The 19,326-nt window shown below is 46.8% G+C and overlaps 1 protein-coding gene across 5 annotated transcripts in view; it reads left to right on the top strand.

Moving 5' to 3' along the window:
- Positions 1 to 19,326, top strand: part of GAS7 (growth arrest specific 7) — a 286,811-nt gene that overhangs the window by 173,274 nt on the left and 94,211 nt on the right. For 4 of the 5 annotated variants that reach the window (XM_025361025.1, XM_025361028.1, XM_025361027.1 and 1 more), the window contains one exon: positions 6,030 to 6,150. In XM_025361025.1, coding sequence (XP_025216810.1) covers positions 6,030 to 6,150 — 121 coding nt within the window. Of the gene's footprint in view, positions 1 to 5,780; positions 5,944 to 6,029; positions 6,151 to 19,326 lie in introns of those variants that run through there. The other variant, XM_025361026.1, reaches the window with a different exon arrangement.

Here is a 19,326-nt window from a genome sequence, read left to right as displayed (position 1 = left end):
ATCTTTTTCTTTAATAAGTCACTGTGCAGCCCAACGCTGTCTTTTTACAGATCATGCTTGTACAAATTCTGTGATCTCAGTTTTCGTTTCAGAAGTGATGTGTTTCTCAGTCGCTGCCTCTAGCGCTGCAACGGAGTGGCTTCAGAGCCCAGGACTCACCCAGGATCATTGTTACAAATGCAGCCTCCCAGGCCGCTCTGGAGATTGAGTCAGGCCTAAGAGTGTGCATTTGAACTCACATCCCAGGTGACTGCTGGGCTGCCCCGCGGTGACCATACTTTGAGAAACACTGCTGTAGGGGGATTTGTTTTTGAGCTCTGTAATCTCTGGGTGACTTTGCTTGCCTGCTTTTTTTTTTTTTCCAAAGGGGAATCAGTAGCCACCATTAAGGGGAAAATGTTAGGGGTTGCATTGTTTTTTTAAATAAAGACACAAGGAAGTCAGCCTACAGTTAGGGAACGTGACGGCCTGGACGCAGGCGGTGATATTTTTGCACATCATATGCTCACTTGGGGACTGGGAGACAAGCAGGAGGATCAGGCTTGAGTCGTCATCCTCCTTGGGAAGGAGCTGGGGTGTCGGGTGGTCTCGGTGGGGAAATAGAGCTGAGTAGGTATAGCTGGGGAGAGATGTGGCCCACCTTTAAGGTAACTGGATAGAAGTCTCTAGAACAAAGCTATTATTTGTATTAATTAATTTTGTGTAGAGATGGGGGTCTTGCTACATTGCCCAGGCTGCCCTTGAATTCCTGGCCTCAAGCAATCCTCCTGCCTCAGCCTCCCAAAACGCTGGGATTACAGGCACGAGTCGGTGCATCTGACCAGCTGATATTTTTAAGCAGTTTGCTTTTACCATTTAACTAACTGTGCCACACTGGGCAAGTTATTAAACCCTCCGCATCTCAGATGCATTGTTTTAAAGCAGGGATAAATGCCATCTATGAGGCAGGCTTGTTGTGACGAGTAGCTGATTGTCTAAAGCACCCGGTCCAGTCTGGCATGCATTATAGATACTTGGTGACTGGTAAAAAGCCATTATTGACGGATACAAATGGATCTGAGCTCAGATATTTCTCGAGTACTTTCTACAGTGGGGTTCTGAAGTAGTCTAGAAACCTCCTGATGTTACATATAAAATAGCGTGTGTATGTGTGTGTGCGCGCACCCATTTTAGGGGACAGAAGATCCATAGCCTTCCTCAGATTCTTAGAGGATGTGCTTTCCATATATATCATTGAACAGGTTGCCTACTGAACAAGGAGGCCCAGGTGAGGGTGGATGGAGAAGGACTGGAGCCTGGCCTTGCACTCTGGCCGAGGGACGGTCCCTTCTCGAGGAAGAGGCCGCGTTTTATCATTCCCACAAAGACACCCTGTGTATTAGGTAAAGAATTTCCCAGTTAGAAAAAACTTCCTTCAGTTTCCCCCACCCTCACTCCTGCTACCTCCGATCTTGTTCTTTCCAGGTGGGATCTGTCCCCAACCCCCTGGGCCCATGTCACCTCTGCTTCTAGTTCAGTTCCCACGGGAAAGCACTGACAGAATTGAAGGGAAAAAGCCACAGGACTAAGGAAGAGAAGGGAAGGATTTAACTTGAAGGAAACTAATTAGAAGAATAAGATCGAGAGAGACCTTAATTATTGGGTGGTTACGCACACTGTATCCTCTGGATGCCTGGGGGCTGGCTGCTTCTGCCCCTCCGTGGCCATGAAGGGTGAGGTAATGCTGGTGCTGTTGGACCTTAAGTGAGGACTTGAAGGTAGGGAGGTCTAACTTCTGCCTTCAACACACCTGCAAAATTTTTTTTATTTTTTAATTTTTTTATTTTTTCTTTATTTTTGAAACAGTCTCACTCTGTCGCCCAGGCTGGAGTGCAGTGGCGCGATCTCGGCTCATGGCAACCTCTGCTTCATGGGTTCAAGTGATTTTCCTGCCTCAGCCTCCCGAGTAGCTGGGATTATAGGCGCCCGCCACCACGCCCAGCTAATTTTTGTATTTTTAGTAGAGACAGGGTTTCACCAGGTTGGCCAGGCTGGTCTTGAACTCCTGACCTCAGGTGATCCACCTGCCTTGGCCTCCCAAAGTGTTGGGATTACAGGCATGAGCCACTGTGCCCAGCCAAAAAAAAATTTTTTTAAATTGTGGTACAGTACACATGACAAAATATTGATCATCAGTGATAGTTATGCATTCATGATATTGTACAACCTTTCCCACGATCCAGTTCTGGAACGTTGTCATTACCCCAAAGGGAAAACCTGTACCCATCCTCCCCTCCCCAGGCCCCTGGAAAAGACGAATCTATTTCTATCCCTATGGCTCTGCCCTTTCTGGGCATTTCATATGAATGAAATCAAAGAATACGTGGTCTTTTGTGTCTGGCTTCTTGCACTTAGCACAATGTATTCAAGGTTTATCCGTGTTGTAGCATGTATCACAGCTCCATTTTTAAAAGTTTCTGAATCATACTCTATTGTATGTCTATACTACACTATCCGTCCATCTGTTGATGGAGATTTGAGTTTTTTCCACTTTTTGGCCATTACGAATGATACTGCTATGAGCATCCATGGACCAGTTTTTGTCTGACTGCTTGTTTCTAGGTTTTTGGGTCTGTACCTGGTTGTCTCCCTGTCTTTTGACTCCTGACTTTTTAAAAGTCAGCCATCAGGAGGAACTTCTTTCTAAGAGAAGAGAAAGGTGATGGGACTGTGGCTGCCTCGGGAGATGGAGGCAGAGTGTGGCCCTGCAGGAGGGAGACGTGGAGACCACCTTTGCCACACGTTAGGAGATGGGCCTGGTGGCCCCAGTCCCCTCCTCCTCCCTTCTTTCAGCATCTCATGGCCCTTCATGGCTCAGTATCAGGGTGCCTCCCACCTTCTGTAAGGTCCTGAATGTACAGAATGGAGGAGACCTCCTTGGTCTTCAGTGTCTTGCGGAGAAGGGACGGCATCATTATTGCTCTTTCATGGGTGGGACACTGAGGGTCACGGGTTGGGTCCACTGGCTTTCCAGCCCCTGTAAGGAGTGGTCTCCTTACTGCCCAGTCCTCTCACCAGAACGCACTGGCCAGTTCTCAAGCTGTTAACCTCCCCAGCAGGTGTTTGCCTTCCAAGGAGGATAGTATTGGAAACAGAAACCTCAGAGAACTGACTGTTGATGGTGACGTTTCAGACAGAGGGATGGTGAGGCGGCGAGGGTGGAGGTCGGTATCGCCGCAGACAGAGACTGTGTGAAGCTCTTCCAGCGGAAACCCCCATTCATTGCGCATCCCTCAGGATGCCTAGGTGCCGGGTTGTTTATTGTTACCCTCTCCAGTGTCTTCCGCAACTGGGCTCATGTTATCACCCTTCGTTTCACAGATTCGAGAATAGCCTGGTGAGTCAGTAGCCTGTGGTCACATGGCTGTCAAGTGGTCCAGGCAGGATTGGCACTGAAGGCTGTTTGAGCCTCAGGGCAGTTTTCACTGTGCCTATGGGTTCCCGTCCCTGCACCCCTTTTCTGGCCCTGTCAGTATTTGATCCTTCCCATTTCCTCCCAGGTTATTTGGGTAAGCACCCATGTGGCTTTCCCACATTTGATTGAAGGAGAAACGAGAATATTTCACTCAAGGAGAGGACACCTGGCGTCTTGCCCCTCTGGTTCTAGAATCTCTTTCATCAAACACTCATGCCTGTCGTATTTTTTTGTTCTTTGATTTGAGACAGGGTCTCACTCTGTCACCCAGGCTGGAGTGCAGTGGTGGGATCACAGCTCACTGCAACAACCTCCTAGGCTCAGGCGATCCTTCCACCTCAGCCTCCTAAGTAGCTGGGACCACCGGCATATGCCACCACACCCGGCTGATTTTTAAAATTATTTGCAGATGGAGTCTTCCTGTGTTGCCCAGGCTGGTCTGAAACTCCTGGGCTCAAGCCATTCTTCCACCTCGGCCTCCCAAAGTGCTAGGATTATGAGTGTGAGTCATTGCACCCGGCCCTAACCCTCATTTTTAATCCCCTGGCCCCCTGCCCATGCCGACTTTATTTCCAATCCTGTTGGACAGAGCGTGCATCTCCTGTGCATGGGATACTTCTCTCTTTCAACATGCACATGTGCACACACACACACACACACACACGCACGCACCTTGTTATAATAATCCTATTTGTCTTGCATGTATTTTGGCCATCCTCCAATCCTGGAGAGGCCGCAGCAGTGTGGAGGCCCAGGTAAACCTGCCCAGATGTGGGCTTATGCTTCCTGGACGTGCTGGTGAGACAGCAACCTGGGACCCTGGTGGGATGCCACACCGTGTTGAGCCTGGCTGCTGTCCACCTCCCTGTCTCCTGCTTTCTTAGAAGACAGTCTTCCATACGGAATCAAATGGGTGCGCTGCAGGTTAGCAGGTGTAGGAGACGGAGCGTCCGGGGCATAGGGGAAAGCTTTTAATTAAGTTGTGAAAATTCATTATGAAACTTACACCACAGTTACGCAGAAGGGACGCTGTGTTTACTCAAAGTCCCCCAGCAGCTCAGAGTTACTCGTTCCCTCTGATGACATGCAGAGCACCACGGGAAGCCACGGCACATGGTTTTGCAACCTTCACAAAGCATGAGAGCAGCCTGGGAGCTGTGTGTCTCTGCCGCTCTCTTTCATTCTGTTACCTTGTTTCCCTAAGTGGGGGTCACCAGGGACCACCACTGTGGGCACAGCTGAGGGATACTGAGGACGTTTGGGAACCGATTACCTTTACTGTTTGTGAATAGCCCCTGGCTTTGCTGAGAAATTCATGGCTACTCTCTTCGTGTGGCCAGAATTCTGATTTTAATCAATTAACTTCAAAAGGCATAACAATCTTATGGGCTAATTTGGACTCTCTGTCCTAATTTTAAAATGTTCTTTAGCTAACAACTTTGGTTTCTGTGTGTATGGGAGAAAATTTAGGTGGAACAGATAGGTAGAAAGGAGAGTATAATAATTGCCTGTAATCCCAGCACCCAGGGATCATGGCTGTTTGTTTGTTTTATTTTTGTTTGAGATGGAGTCTTGCTCTGTTGCCCAGGCTGGAGTGCAGTGGTGCGATCTCTGCTCACTGCAACCTCCACCTGCTAGGTTGGAGCAATTCTCCTGCCTCAGCCTCCAGAGTAGCTAGAACTACAGGCACACCCCGCCACGCCTGGCTCATTGTTCGTATTTTTAGTAGAGATGGAGTTTCACCGTGTTGCCCAGGATGGTTGCGAACTCCTGAGCTCAGACAATCCGCCCGCCTTGGCCTCCCAAAGTGCTGGGATTACAGTCGTGAGCCACTGCGCCCAGCCATGGCTGTTTTTTTTAGTATGTGTCTACTCGATATCTAGTTTCTTTATATGTCATATACATTTTTCTCTGATTTGTTTTTTAACGAAAAGTAACTCTATACATGGTTGAAAGAATTAAACCTCACATACGTGCATACAACGGGCAGTCAGCGTCTTTTCTGTCTCCGAGTCCTAGTTCTTTTTGCCAGAGTGATCTGGACCGTTGGCGAGAGAAGCTCCATCCAGCTCTTCATGGATTCTCAGCGTTATTATAGAATGTTTTGCATCTCGCTGTGGGATGACTTGCATTAATTACTTCTGCTAGGCTTGCAAAGCAAGCCTGGGGCCTTGTCTGCTGCTGTGCTTTGTGGTCTGGGAATTTCAGACTTCAGATTTCACAGTGGGAGCTGGTGGAGTGACAGGGCGCCTTTGCAAGCCCAGCACCCTGTGAGTGATTTTCTAGGGGGCCGTGGAGAAAGTCCAGCTCCATTAGCTGAATGGCATTTTTCTCTCTGCTCCCAGAGGAGCTGTCCCCTGTGCAGGGGCTCTGAAAGCTCAGGTGCTCCTCACTGCTCATGCTCATGCAACCCCTGAGATCACGTGTATGCTGCCTCTGACCTCAGGGGTTTGTGGGCCACAGACTTCCCAATGTCAAGCTACTCTAGGGTGAATTCATCAGCCTCTGCCTTCCTGGTTTAAAAACTCCTGCAAAAATGCCAAATGGGTGTGACCTTCTCTTTCTCCTCCAACAGAAGCCTGGAATGGTCCCCCCACCGCCAGGAGAAGAAAGCCAGACGGTCATCCTTCCACCTGGCTGGCAAAGCTACCTGTCACCTCAGGGCCGGCGGTACTATGTCAACACGACCACCAATGGTGAGTGCGGCTTGGGGGAGCATCCTGCACCGACCCCCTGGCGTTCTGGCTCTCTAGAGGGGCAGGTTTTTTCACCCTTCTTCACCTCTCTATTTGGGGGCTTTGTCTTCTTAAGTCTATGCTCAGGGTCTGCAGGGTCTTGCTCCTCCCACTGTGCTGGGTGGTAGGGGGTGCACGTCTGGGGGTGTAGTTCTGGGAGTATCTTGGAAAGAAGGCTGCCCTTCATGGTTTGAGTCCTCCTTGGATCCTCACGTCCTCCCTGGGTATCTGCGCTAAACCCAACTTCTTCGTCTGGGGCTGTGTTTTCTCAAAGGTATCTCAAAAGGTTCTGTGGTCAAAAAGTTCTGTGGTCAACAGCTGGTTGGAATAAAATGAATGAGGTGAAGCCGCTGCATGATCTCTTGGAATTTGGAAGGTTTGAATGATCCTGAAGCTTCAAAACGGGGATTGCAAATGCGAGGTTTCCCTAATTTCGCTACAACATCATCTTTTTCCTTAAGTATCTCACTGGCTGGTGTTTCTCCGGATGTTGTTTGGGAAATGCTGGGGGTACTTAGGGGTTATTTATCCCATCAAATAGTACAGTTTCCACGTGCATTTCTGAGTTGAATAGAACCACACCTCAATGCCCCCAATCATTAGAGACCTCCCGGGACTTCAAATGACCCCAGGATCCCCAGAAGTTGGCTGTAGATGATCTGTAAAAGGGAGTGCACCACGTGGCAGGTTCCGTAACAAGGCGAATAGAGGGCACTATTGCAGGCTGTGGTCTTGGGCAGGGCAGGACAGAGCAAACCAGCTAAACAGAGCTGTGTCTTGACCTCCATGACTCCTCAAAGAAATTACCATGAGAGCCCGGGCGCGGTGGCTCACACCTGTAATCCCAGCACTTTGGGAGGCCGAGGCGGGCGGATCACGAGGTCAGGAGATCGAGACCATCCTGGCTCACACAGTGAAACCCCGTCTCTACTAAACATACAAAAAATTAGCCGGGCATGGTGGCGGGCGCCTGTAGTCCCAGCTACTCTGGAGGCCGAGGCAGGAGAATGGCGTAAACCCGGGAGGCGGAGCTTACAGTGAGCCGAGATCGCACCACTGCGCTCCAGCCTGGGCAACAGAGTGAGACTCCGTCTCAAGGGGGGAAAAAAAAAAAGAAATTACCATGAAAGAACTGAGAGGATTTAAACCAAGCAAAGTTAGATTTAGTGGGGATCATAGACATACGTGCTGAGGCAGAAGACAAAACTCCTACCGAAATCCACCTGCTGGCTCAGCCTTGGCCTCTCACTCCTCTGTGCCCACCTGACTACATGATCACCCCTTCCCACCTGCGGGTATCGTTACTACAGCTGATGATTATCAGCCTGCACCAGGACGGGGAGATCCTAGTGACAGGGGAGCCAGCTACTGTTTAGCAGAGACACAAAGAGGGCAGTTGGTTTATTCGTATCCCCTGGCAACCTGACGTTCTGCAGGCTCAAGAGGCGTGGTCTAGTGGAAGAGGTAATGAAGTTTCTAGGAAAAGGGAAGTAGGACTATTTCTGACCGTTCTAATCTTCCACTTCCTCAAAACAAACACATGAACAGCTTTGCACTGTTACCGAAGACTTGAAGTTTCAGAGAAGAGTGTGTCTATGTATGCAAAACACAGAATTTGGACCGTAGGACCATGAGATCATCAGTTATTTGGGACAACATTGGATCCAGATTTTTGGAATGTCAGGTTGCCAGGGGATATGAATAATTTGGATCCATTATTGTCTCAACTAACCTACTCTGTTGCAAAGGGGCATGGGGGAAAATGGCTTTCTGAATGTCAGCATCTATCTTTTTTTAAGTTAGAGAATAGTTTATTTTCAGGGTAAAAAATTCAGTAAGTACAAAAGGATTCGAAATAAAAAATCCTGGTCTCACCTTTTAAACATATGTACATTTATTCTTTTAAAGTAATTTGGAAAATATTGTCTATGTTGTCCTTTAAATTACTTTGACAGTGTATGTGGGCATCTTTCTATACTTCGTACATTTCAGTCTAACTCATTCTTTTAAACAGCGGTGTAGTAATCCATTGCGTGGGTATGCTATTAATTTCACCAGCATTCTATTAATGGATGTTTAAGTCACATTTATATCAATAGACAGTGTCTGGCAGCTTTTTTTCTGGGACTCAGAATTTAGCAGATACCACTGGTGAGAGCTTTCTTATGGGTCCTGGGATATAGTGATCCCATGGAGACTCCAGGCCTGGGGTCAGTGAACTTTTTCAGTAAAGGGCCACGTAGCCAGTAGGTAGGCTTTGAGGGTCATGTGGTCTCCGTCCCAGCCACTCAGCTCTATTGTCGCAGCATGAAAGCAGCCCTGGATGATAGGTAAACAAATGAGTATAGCTGTGTTCCAATAAAACTTTATCTATGGATCCCAAAATAGGAATTTCAAATAACTTGTGTGTGTTATAAAATATCATTGTTTCGGCCGGGTGTGGTGGCTCACGCCTGTAATCCCAGCACTTTGGGAGGCCGAGGCGGGTGGATCATTTGAGGTCAAGAGTTCCAGACCAGTCTGGCCAACATGGTGAAACCCCGTCTCTACTAAAAATATCAAAATTTTCTGGGTGTGGTGGTGCTCGCCTGTAGTCCCAGCCACCCGAGAGGCTGAGGCAGGGGAACTGTTTGAACCCGGGAGGTAGAGGTTGCAGTGAGCCAAGATCACGCCATTGCACTCCAGCCTGGGCAACAAGAGCAATACTCTGTCTCAAGAAAACAAAAAAAAAATGTAAAAGATGATTTTTGTTGGCAAGTTCACTGGGCCATATGATAGTTGGTTTGACTAGATAGTCCCCTGGGCCACAGCTGCTGGTCCCTGCTTCAGGCTGTCTGTTGGCTCGACGAGGACTTGCCCTATTTGCCCTTCCTCTCTTTATTTATTTATTTAGACAGTATCTCACTCTGTTGCCCAGGCTAGAGTACAGTGGCACGATCATGGCTCACTGTGACCTCAACCTCCTGGACTCAAGCACTCCTCCTATCTCTGCCCCCTGAGTAGCTGGGATTACAGGCATGTGTCATCACGCCAGGCTGATTTTTTTTGTTTTTTATTTATTTGCAACAGGGTCTCACTCTGTTGCCCAGGCTGGAGTGCAGTGGCACGGTTGTGGCTCACTGCAGCCTCAACTTCCTGGGCTTAAGTGACCCTCCCACCGCAGCCTCCTGAATAGCTGGGATTACAGGCACATGCCACCACCCCTGGCTTTTTGTAGAGATGAAGTTTTGCCATGTTGCCCAGGCTGGTCTTGAATTCTTGGCCTCAAATAATCTACTGATCTACTGGCCTTGACCTTCTAAAATGTTGGGATTACAGGCATGAGCCACTGTGCCTAAAAGCAGTTTGTTTTTTTTTGTTTTTGTTTTTGTTTTGTAGTAGAGACAGGGTTTCAGTATGTTGCCTAGGCTGATCCCAAACTCTGACTTCTGCCTCTGCTTCCCAGAGTGCTGAGATTATAGGCATGAGCTATCGTGCTCGACTCTCTCCTTCTCTTTCATGCTAAAAATAATCCCAGCACCTACCTTGGTCTTACATTCTAGATATATTATGCCAGTTTTTATTCATTACTTGTCTAACTCTTTTTTTGAAGCAGTCTTGCTCTGTCACCCAGGCTGGAGCACAGTGGCATGATCTCGGCTTACTGCAAGCTCCGCCTCCCGGGTTCGCGCCATTCTCCTGCCTCAGCCTCCCAAGTGTCTGGAACTACAGATGCCTGCCACCACACCTGGCTATTTTTTTTTTTTTTTTTTTTTTTTTTTGGTATTTTTAGTAGAGACGGGGTTTCACCGTGTTAGCCAGAATGGTCTCCATCTCCTGACCTCGTGATCCGCCCACCACGGCCTCCCAAAGTGCTGGGATTATAGGTGCAAGCCACCACACGCGGCCTTAACTCATTGTTTATCTGTTTGATTGAATCATTCATGCAACATATAGTTTGAGCTTTAACTATGTACCAGGCAGAGTGAGTCTTGGGATACTGGGGATTTAATAAGAACAAAGTCGCTGCCCTCAAAGTGTTTATCTTCTTATAGAATTTCAGTGAAAACCTATCTGATTCAATCAGGAAAGGGTTGTGAAGCAGGAATCCAGGGTGTTTTAAGAGCATGTCACAGAGAGACCCTAGGGAATCAGGGAGGCTTCCTGGAGGAGGAAGCTGCAGGATAGGAAGGGTATGGAAGGGGTAGGGGATGGGGAGTGTCTTACTGGTGGCAAAGAGTCAGCTGTGTTTGTAGGGATCACGCAGCCCTTGAACATCATATTAATAATTCTGCTCGATAGTCTAAGGGAGAAGGAAAGCAGCTATCTTTCTGATTCTCCTCTGGAATCGTTTCTTAGACTTGTTTGATTTGGCTGTAGGGATGTTTTAAATATTTTTTAATCTGCCTGCCTTTCTGCAGGAAGGCATCTGTGAGAATAGCCACTCATGTTTATCTTATCTCCTGACTCTTGGAGGCACCTGAGCTTGTGCCTCCTCACTGCTGGGCCAGCTGCATCTGCCTCTCTGCCTGGCCCCTTGCTTAAGCATGTTTGCTCTGTCTCTCTCCAGGTGGCATTTCATCCACATGCCGGCCCAGGGCCCAGAAAGTACGGTCCTGGTTCTAAGCAGGCCATTCTTCTCTTCCTCTTTGTCTGTCTACCTTTCTTCCAGACACTTCTAATCTTTCTCTCTTAATCCCTAATCTCTTCTTTTCCAGAGGGTGCCTGGGGATCATAGGTGATCTGTCCCCATTTTTATACCTATAACCGGTTGAAAGTCTAATGTACATTTGTATTACCTTGCCTTGGCTAATCTGCTTGTTTTCTTTCTTCCCCCACCCCCCCCACCTTCTCTTATTTTGAGAGTCTTGTTCTGTCGCCAGGCTGGAGTGCAGTGGCGCAATCTTGGCCCGCTGCAACCTCCAACTCCCTGGTTCAAGCGATTCTCCTGCCTCAGCCTCCCAAGTAGCTGGGATTACAGGCACGCGCCACCACGCCCAGCTAATTTTCGTATTTTTAGTAGAGACGGGGTTTCACCATGTTGGCCAGGATGGTCTCAATTTCCTGACCTCATGATCTGCCCCCCTCAGCCTCCCAAAGTGTTAGGATTACAGGCGTGAGCCACCACGCCTGGCTGGCTAATCTGCTTATTTTCACATCCATTTAGGATTTTGTGGATGAGGTGGTCACAGTGCTAGGCACTGAGCCAAGCTCTGGGGATCCAAAATCAAATTAGATGCTGTCTCTAATCTCAGAAGCTGCAGTTCTAACAGGGCCAGAGACACATATAAACCTAGAAGTGTTACAAGTATTTGTGCGGAAATGTGGGGGCTCGAGGAAGGGAGTAGTCAACTTTATCTGAGTATCAACCCAGTCTTTGCAGGGTGGGAGGGGGCAGCCTTGACTCAGGCATTCCAAGCCAAGGTTACGGCATGAGTAAAGACCAGGCAGCGAGAGAGAAACAGCGGATGTGTTTGGCATTGGTTAAGGAACAAAGAGGTGAGAGACAGAGTCAGGGGCCTTGAGGCATTTTGAGGTCTTTATCCTGTAGGCAGCGGGAATCCATGGGAAATTTCCAGGCGATGGCATGACATGATCAGAATATTGTGGCAAGGTTGCTTGTGCGGCAGAGCGAAGGCTTTAAGGCCAGTAAGCATGGAGGCTGACGGACTAAATGAGAGGAGAAATAATGAGGTCAAACACCAATTCTACAGCAGTGGCTGGAGAAGAGGAGGTGGAATCTGTCAGACAGGATATGGCAGGTCAGGGACTGGGACTGCCTGGATTCGTCTGGGTTTTCTGCCTTGTGTGATGGGACCGTACAGTGAGTATAGGGTATTCAAAGGAGGAACAGGTTAGGAAGAAAGAAAATGAGTCCACGCTGCGTGTGTGGTTTCCTGGTGTGCGTTCAGGGAGAGATGGCTGGCGTTTGGATAGCTGCAGTGTGACTTAGAGGACTTCTGAGCTGGAGATGGGAACTTGGGGACCCATGTGGGTACACGGCCTGGCATGCAGAGAGTAGAATGGAGTTTGCCCCTCCTTGCCCCGTTGGCCCGGCCACTGTTGATCAGTGACCAACCTGCCCAGCCACACAGCGTGGCCCAGGATTTGCGTTTCATCAGCAGAGAGGTGAAGTGATGAGGATGTAGAAGATCACCCAGGGCCTTGCAGCACGTGTTTAAGGCAGCAGGCAAGGAGACTTTGAAGGAATTGTCAGAGATCCGAGGAATCCAGGAGAAGGTAATGCCATAAAAGGCAAGGGAGAAAAGATTGTCAGGCAGGGAAAGTCAGAGACAGACTGAAATATAGTTCAGGTTTATGATAAGAGTGATGTTTTAAATCACTGGGGAAAGTGTGGGTTATTTAGTAAACGGCGTTGGGCCAGATGGCTAACAGGAAGTTTCAGTGGTTAGTGCAGTAATGCTGTTGCTTTCATATAAACTCGCCGACGCCATCAGAGCGTGCTCCATGGACTTTGGGAAGTCCCCATCTTTCTTGTGACTCTCTGGAAATTTCATTATGCACAGTGGCCTTCGGTTCAGCGCCAGGAACTCCCGGGGTTTTGGTATCAGGAAATCACTTGTCTTGCACTGTCCAGGGAAGCTCTCCATTCCCACCAAAAGTTGACTGTATTGCTGATGGTTTGGGCTGTATTTAGTGCATGGATAGTGAGCTGTTATCAATAGCCTACCCCATCCAGGGACCTCAGCTAGTGTTCAGGAGACTGTCTTAGTCTGTGCAGGCTGCAGTAACAAAATACCATAGACTGGATGACTTATAAACAATGGAAATTTACTGATCACAGTTCAGGAGGATGGGAAGTCCAGGGTCAAGGTGCTGGCCGATGTGGTGTTGGGCGTGGGCCTGCTTTCTGGTTCGTAAGGACAGCTGCATTCTCACGTGGTGGAAAGGACAGACAAACTCCCCTGGGTTTCTCTTTTTTTTTTTTTTTTGAGATGGAGTCTCGCTCTGTCGCCCAGGCTGGAGTGCAGTGGTGCGATCTCGGCTCACTGCAAGCTCCGCCTCCCCAGTTCATGCCGTTCTCCTGCCTCAGCCTCCTGAGTAGCTGGGACTGCAGTGAGGAAGCATGCATGCCTGACCTTCCAATTACATATATACACACACACACACACTCACACATATATATACCTATATATACACATATATACACACACATATATACACAACACATATATACATATACACACACATATATACATTATATACACACACGTATACATATATACACATTATATATACACACACACACGTGTGTGTGTGTGTGTGTGTGTGTGTGTATGTGTGTATATATATATATTTTGAGACGGAATCTTGCTCTGTCCCCCAGGCTGGAGTGCAATGCTGCAATCTCAGCTCACTGCAAGCTCTGCCTCCCGGGTTCACGCCATTCTTCTGCCTCAGCCTCCTGAGTAGCTGGGACTACAGGTGCCCGCCACCACGCCCGGCTGATTTTTTGTATTTTTAGTAAAGACAGGGTTTTACCACGTTAGCCAAGATGGTCTCGATCTCCTGACCTCATGATCCGCCCGTCTCAGCCTCCCAAAATGCTGGGATTACAGGCGTGAGCCACCGCACCCGGCCTGGGTTTCTCTTTTAATGGCACTAAGTCCATGATGGTAGAGCCTGCATGACTTAGTCACCTCCTAAAAGCGCTGCCTCTTCATACTGTCACATGGGGAATTAGGTTTCAACACGTGAATTTGGAGGGGACACAAACATTCAGACCATGGCAGGGACCTCTTACTTATACAACAGCAAATTATTTCGAGAGATATAGCACAACATTTTTTGTTCCATTTATAATTGAAAGGTTGGCCGGGTGTGGTGGCTCTCACCTGTAATCCAGCACTTTGGGAGGCTGAGGTGGGTGGATCACTTGAGCCCAAGAGCTTGAGACCAGCCTGGGGACCATGGTGAAACCCCATGTCTATTAAAAATACAAAAATTAGCTGGGCATGATGGCACACACCTGTAGTCCCAGCTATTTGTGAGGCTGAAGTGGAAGGATCACTTGAGCCCAGGACGTGGAGGTTGCAATGAACCAAAATCGCACCATTGCTTTCCAGCCTGGGTGACAGAGCAAGACCCCGTCTCAAATAAATAAATAAAATAAAAATATAATTGGTGCTGGGTGCAGTGGCTCACGCCTGTAATCCCAGCGCTTTGGGAGACTGAGGTGGGCGGATCACGAGGTCAGGAGATCAAGACCATCGTGGTTAACACGGTGAAACCCTGTCTCTACTAAAACAATACAAAAAAATTAGCCGGGCGTGGTGGCGGGCGCCTGTAGTCCCAGCTACTCAGGAGGCTGAGGCAGGAGAATGGCGTGAACCCGGGAGGCAGAGCTTGCAGCGAGCTGAGATTGCAGCATTGCACTCCAGCCTGGGGGACAGAGCAAGATTCCGTCTCAAAATATATATATACACACACATACACACACACACACACACACACACGTGTGTGTGTGTATATATAATGTGTATATATGTATACGTGTGTGTATATAATGTGTATATGTGTGTGTATATGTATATATGTGTTGTGTATATATGTGTGTGTATATATGTGTATATATAGGTATATATATGTGTGAGTGTGTGTGTGTGTGTATATATGTAATTGGAAGGTCAGGCATGCATGCTTCCTCACTTAATATAGCCATAGGTATAGGTATTCAGGCCCTCTCTTTGGAGAGATGCTGACCTTTTAGATATTGTTTAGGATATATTTTAGCATGTGGACATTAGGGGTATTTGAAGCTAGTATAGATAGCCAAGATTAGTTTAGTTTAATGTATTAGTCAAGATTTTACTTCTTATTTATTAATCTTTGTATACTCTACATCCAGGAGTTTTATCTACATTGTTCATTGTTTAAAGAAAGAGTACCATTTGAGATGGTATCTTAACCCTTTCTCCCCCAATATAAAGCAGAGCCTGATACAAGGATTGAGTTGTTAACACCTTATTTAGGAGGTATCGGTACAGAGTGGTGAGGGTAGGTGTGCAAGGGAAGGAAAGCCAAAGAACATGCCAAGTGATGCTGGCTGGTGTTTGACAATGAAATGTAGAGTCCCAGCAGGTCACTTAGTGGATATGTTCACTTCTGGAAGGGTTGCAAAGAGGAACCATGCACTGGGGTAGTCCCCAGGAAAGCAAAGATGTTTTATCTGCTCACCTCCCTCTTGTCTCCTATTTTACACTGGCCAAGCCCCTCCCCTTGCACAGCTGTTTCCCTACACATTTGGGTTGTGCCATCTGACTCTTACCAACCTTTCAGAAAGCCAGATTCCACCATCCAGAGTGATGCTTTATCTAAGCCCAAGGCAGTGGTCAGCAGAGCATGAGCAAGGTACCAAGTAAAATAGAAGGTGGCTGTTGATGGAACTATGAAGAGTCCGATACCTGTGTCCCTAGACACTCTCCTAGAACTGAGTGCTGCGGTGAACATCTGTCTCCACTCTCAGACCTTCAGAACTTGATCTTTCCTAAAAGTGGGTTGCAGAGGCCGGTGATTTGACTTCATAATCATCCTAGGAGGAAGCTTCTAAATCCTCTAACGCAGGGGTTGGCACACTGTGGCCCGTGGGCCAAATTCAACTCACAGCTGTTTTTATAAATGAAGCTTTCTTTATTGGAACACAGCCATGCCCTTTTGTTTACATACTGTCTATGGCTGGTTTTGCACTGAGATTGTAGAACTGAGTACAGGCTGTCTCCAACTTAAAATGGTTGGACTTAACGATTTTTTGACTTGGTGCGAAAGTGATACTCATTCACTAGAAACTGTACTTCAGTTCAATATTCAGTCAATTACAAGAGACATACAATACTACAAAATAGGCTTTATATTAAATGATTTTGCCCAACTGTACGCTAATGGAAGTGTTCTGAGCACGTGTAAGGTAGGTGAAGTTAAGCTGTGGTATTCAGTAGTTTAGCTGTAATACGTGCATTTTTGACATACAGTATTTGCAAGTTACAATGGGTTTCTCAGTATATATCCCTGTCATAAGTTGAGGAGTATCTGTAGTTGCAGCAGAGACCACGTGGCTCACAAAGTGAAAATATTTACTCTCTGACCCTTACCAGAAAAAGTTCACAATATCTGGTTTAAGAAATAGAACCTGTTTGTTTTACACATACGGAAATGAAGTCCCTACGTGGTAAAGGGACTTGATACAGGTGATCTGGTTATTTATAAGCCAAGCTGTGACCAGACCGCCCAGTCTTCTAATCTTTTCATTTTTGCCTCAGTATTTGGAAGAATGGGCATGGGTGACAGTGACTTAAGTTGGAATGAGAATAACTGAGTTTGTGGATTAGTAGACAAAGAAAAATAATCGGAAATAACAATTTTTAAGGGAAATCTATGCGTCTTATTAAAGCATGAACCCAGATCCAGGAGAGTTAAAAATTGTTTTTAAGCTTTTTTTTTTGAGATGGAGTCTCTCTGTCATCCAGGCTGGAGTGCCATGGCAAAATCGACCTCCCGGACTCAAGTAATCCTCCCACATTAGCCTTCCAAGTAACTGGGACCATGGGCATATGCCACTATGCCAGACTACTGAAAAGAAAAGTTTTTTGGTTTTTGTTTTTGTTTTTTTTTGGAGAAGGGGTCTTGCTATATTGCCCAGGCTGGTCTTGAAGTCTGGGCTCAAGCAATCCTCCTGTCTTGGCCTCCCAAAATGTTGGCATTACAGGCATGAGCATCACACCCAGCCTTTTAAGCTCTTTTGATGAAGAATCTATGTCTATAAATGTGTTATTATGTTTGTGAGCAAAGCTTGGAGGACTAAACCAGGATTTGAGCTTTTGGATTCCTTTGCCAAATAGTAATTTTCTTGATTTCTTGCTTTAATTTTTCTTTAAATGATTGGATTCCCATTTAACTTTATTATGCCAGGAACTAATGTGAGTTTCTGGATAAGTTTTCCAGTAGAACACTTCTAACTTTTCTTTGTTACAAATAATCGGATCGTTTTCGAACTCCCCAAATAGAACGAACGGCCCTGATAATTCCATGTTAATAAAAGTTACTCTGGGCCGGGCGCGGTGGCTCAAGCCTGTAATCCCAGCACTTTGGGAGGCCGAGACGGGCGGATCACGAGGTCAGGAGATCGAGACCATCCTGGCTAACACGGTGAAACCCTGTCTCTACTAAACACATACAAAAAACTAGCCGGGCGAGGTGGCGGGCGCCTGTAGTCCCAGCTACTCGGGAGGCTGAGGCAGGAGAATGGCGGGAACCCGGGAGGCGGAGCTTGCAGTGAGCTGAGACCCGGCCACAGCACTCCAGCCTGGGTGACAGAGCAAGACTCCGTCTCAAAAAAAAAAAAAAAAAAAAGTTACTCTGAGAAGGTTCTATACCCAAAAACATCCATCTATTTTCTTCTGTCCATCTGTGTTGAGCAAATGTGAGACTAAAAAGATGTGCATGTGGCACATTTGGTTGATTAAATTAGGATTGTGTGCATGTGCGTGTGTGTGTGTGAGAGAGAGACAGCCAGCCTAATTTATATAAAGACTAATTTTGGCTCCATTATTTTTCTTTAATGGATTCTTAGTGGAAGGCTGTGAGAGCTTAAAGCTTCCTATTAATCCGCTTCTGTGTGGGTTTTGTTTTCTCTTCTAGGATATCTGTTCTAATGTGTAACGTTTAGGTAAAACTTACGTGCGTAACACACCCCTCATTTTTCACCAGTGTTGAAGGCCAATCATCTGTCATTTGTGGCAAATGCCAAGTGGCTTTGAGTCAGTCACACTGCTGGTATGAAGTTGAAGACCCACACAAGTAAAAAGACAAAAGAGACAGATTTTGTTATTTGCTGTATTCTAGGAAGCTGAGTTACTTTGCAAGACTGTTTATTGGAAAACAGTGTGAGGGCGTTCCTCGCTGTTAGGTGGAGTCACTGATGAGCAGCACGTGGTTCAGATATGGAAGTGGAACAAAAATAAATGTGTAGAATAGGATCCAGAAATCTTCTAGAATATTCAGTGACCCAGAATATTCCACTCCTAGCTGTATACCCAAGAAAACTGGAGACACATGCCCGCACAAAAACCTGTGTGTGCATGTTCAGAGCAGCGTTATTTATTATGACCAGCAGCAACCCAAATGCCCATCAACTGAGGAAGAGATAAACAAAATGTGGTTTTATCCATACGATGGAATATTATTCAGCCATAAAAAGGAATGAGGGTACTGGCTGATACATGCTACAACGTGGATGAACCTTGAAAACATCACAGTGAGTCAAAGAAGCTAGACACAAAAGGCCATGTGCCGTATGATTCTGTTTATGTGAAATGCCTAGAATAGAGAAATCCACAAAAAACCACTCTGGTGGTTGCCTGGGGCTGGAGTTTATGGAGAGTGACTACTGATGGGTATAAGGTTTCTTTCTGAGACAATAAAAATGTTCTGAAATTAGGTAGTGGTGCAGGTTATACAACTCTGTGACTATACCAAAAACCATTATATTATATGCTTTTAGAGGGTGAATATAATATGTGAATTATATTGAAATAAAAGTGTCATTACAAACAGGCATGTGTGGGCATGGTGGGCGTTTATGACTTTCTTGGCATCCTTTAGAAAGTGTTTTTTTTTTTTTTTTTTTTTTTTTTTCTGAGACAGAGTCTTGCTCTGTCGCCCAGACTGGAGTGCAGTGGTGTGATCTCAGCTCATTGCAAGCTCTGCCTCCAGGGTTCACACCATTCTCCTGCCTCAGCGTCCCGAGTACCTGGGACTACAGGTGCCTGCCACCACGCCCGGCTAATTTTTTGTATTTTTAGTAGAGACGGGGTTTCACCGAGTTAGCCAGGATGGTCTCGATCTCCTGACCTCGTGATCCGCCTGCCTCGGCCTCCCAAAGTGCTGGGATTACAGGCTTGAGCCACCGCGCCCGGCCGGTGTTATATTCTTAAGTGTCTCCAGCATGGCTGACTTGTGTGTATTTTCCAGCCTTTATTCCTATCTGTGTAAGAGGATGTAATGGCAGGTCTTAAAATTTCAAAGCTTTAGGGTCAATAGCTCAAACATTGTTTGGATCTCAGTATTTTTACTATTAAAAGAAATATGCATGCACTCTGCTTTCAACTTTGTTTCTAGCCGAGGCTAAGTCAAAGAATTTGG

Source organism: Theropithecus gelada, chromosome 16 (assembly GCF_003255815.1).
Source record: "Theropithecus gelada isolate Dixy chromosome 16, Tgel_1.0, whole genome shotgun sequence".
Classification (NCBI taxonomy): domain Eukaryota; kingdom Metazoa; phylum Chordata; class Mammalia; order Primates; family Cercopithecidae; genus Theropithecus; species Theropithecus gelada.
The sequence above is the reverse complement of the archived record's forward strand: the minus strand, read 5'-3'. Positions and strand labels throughout refer to the sequence as shown.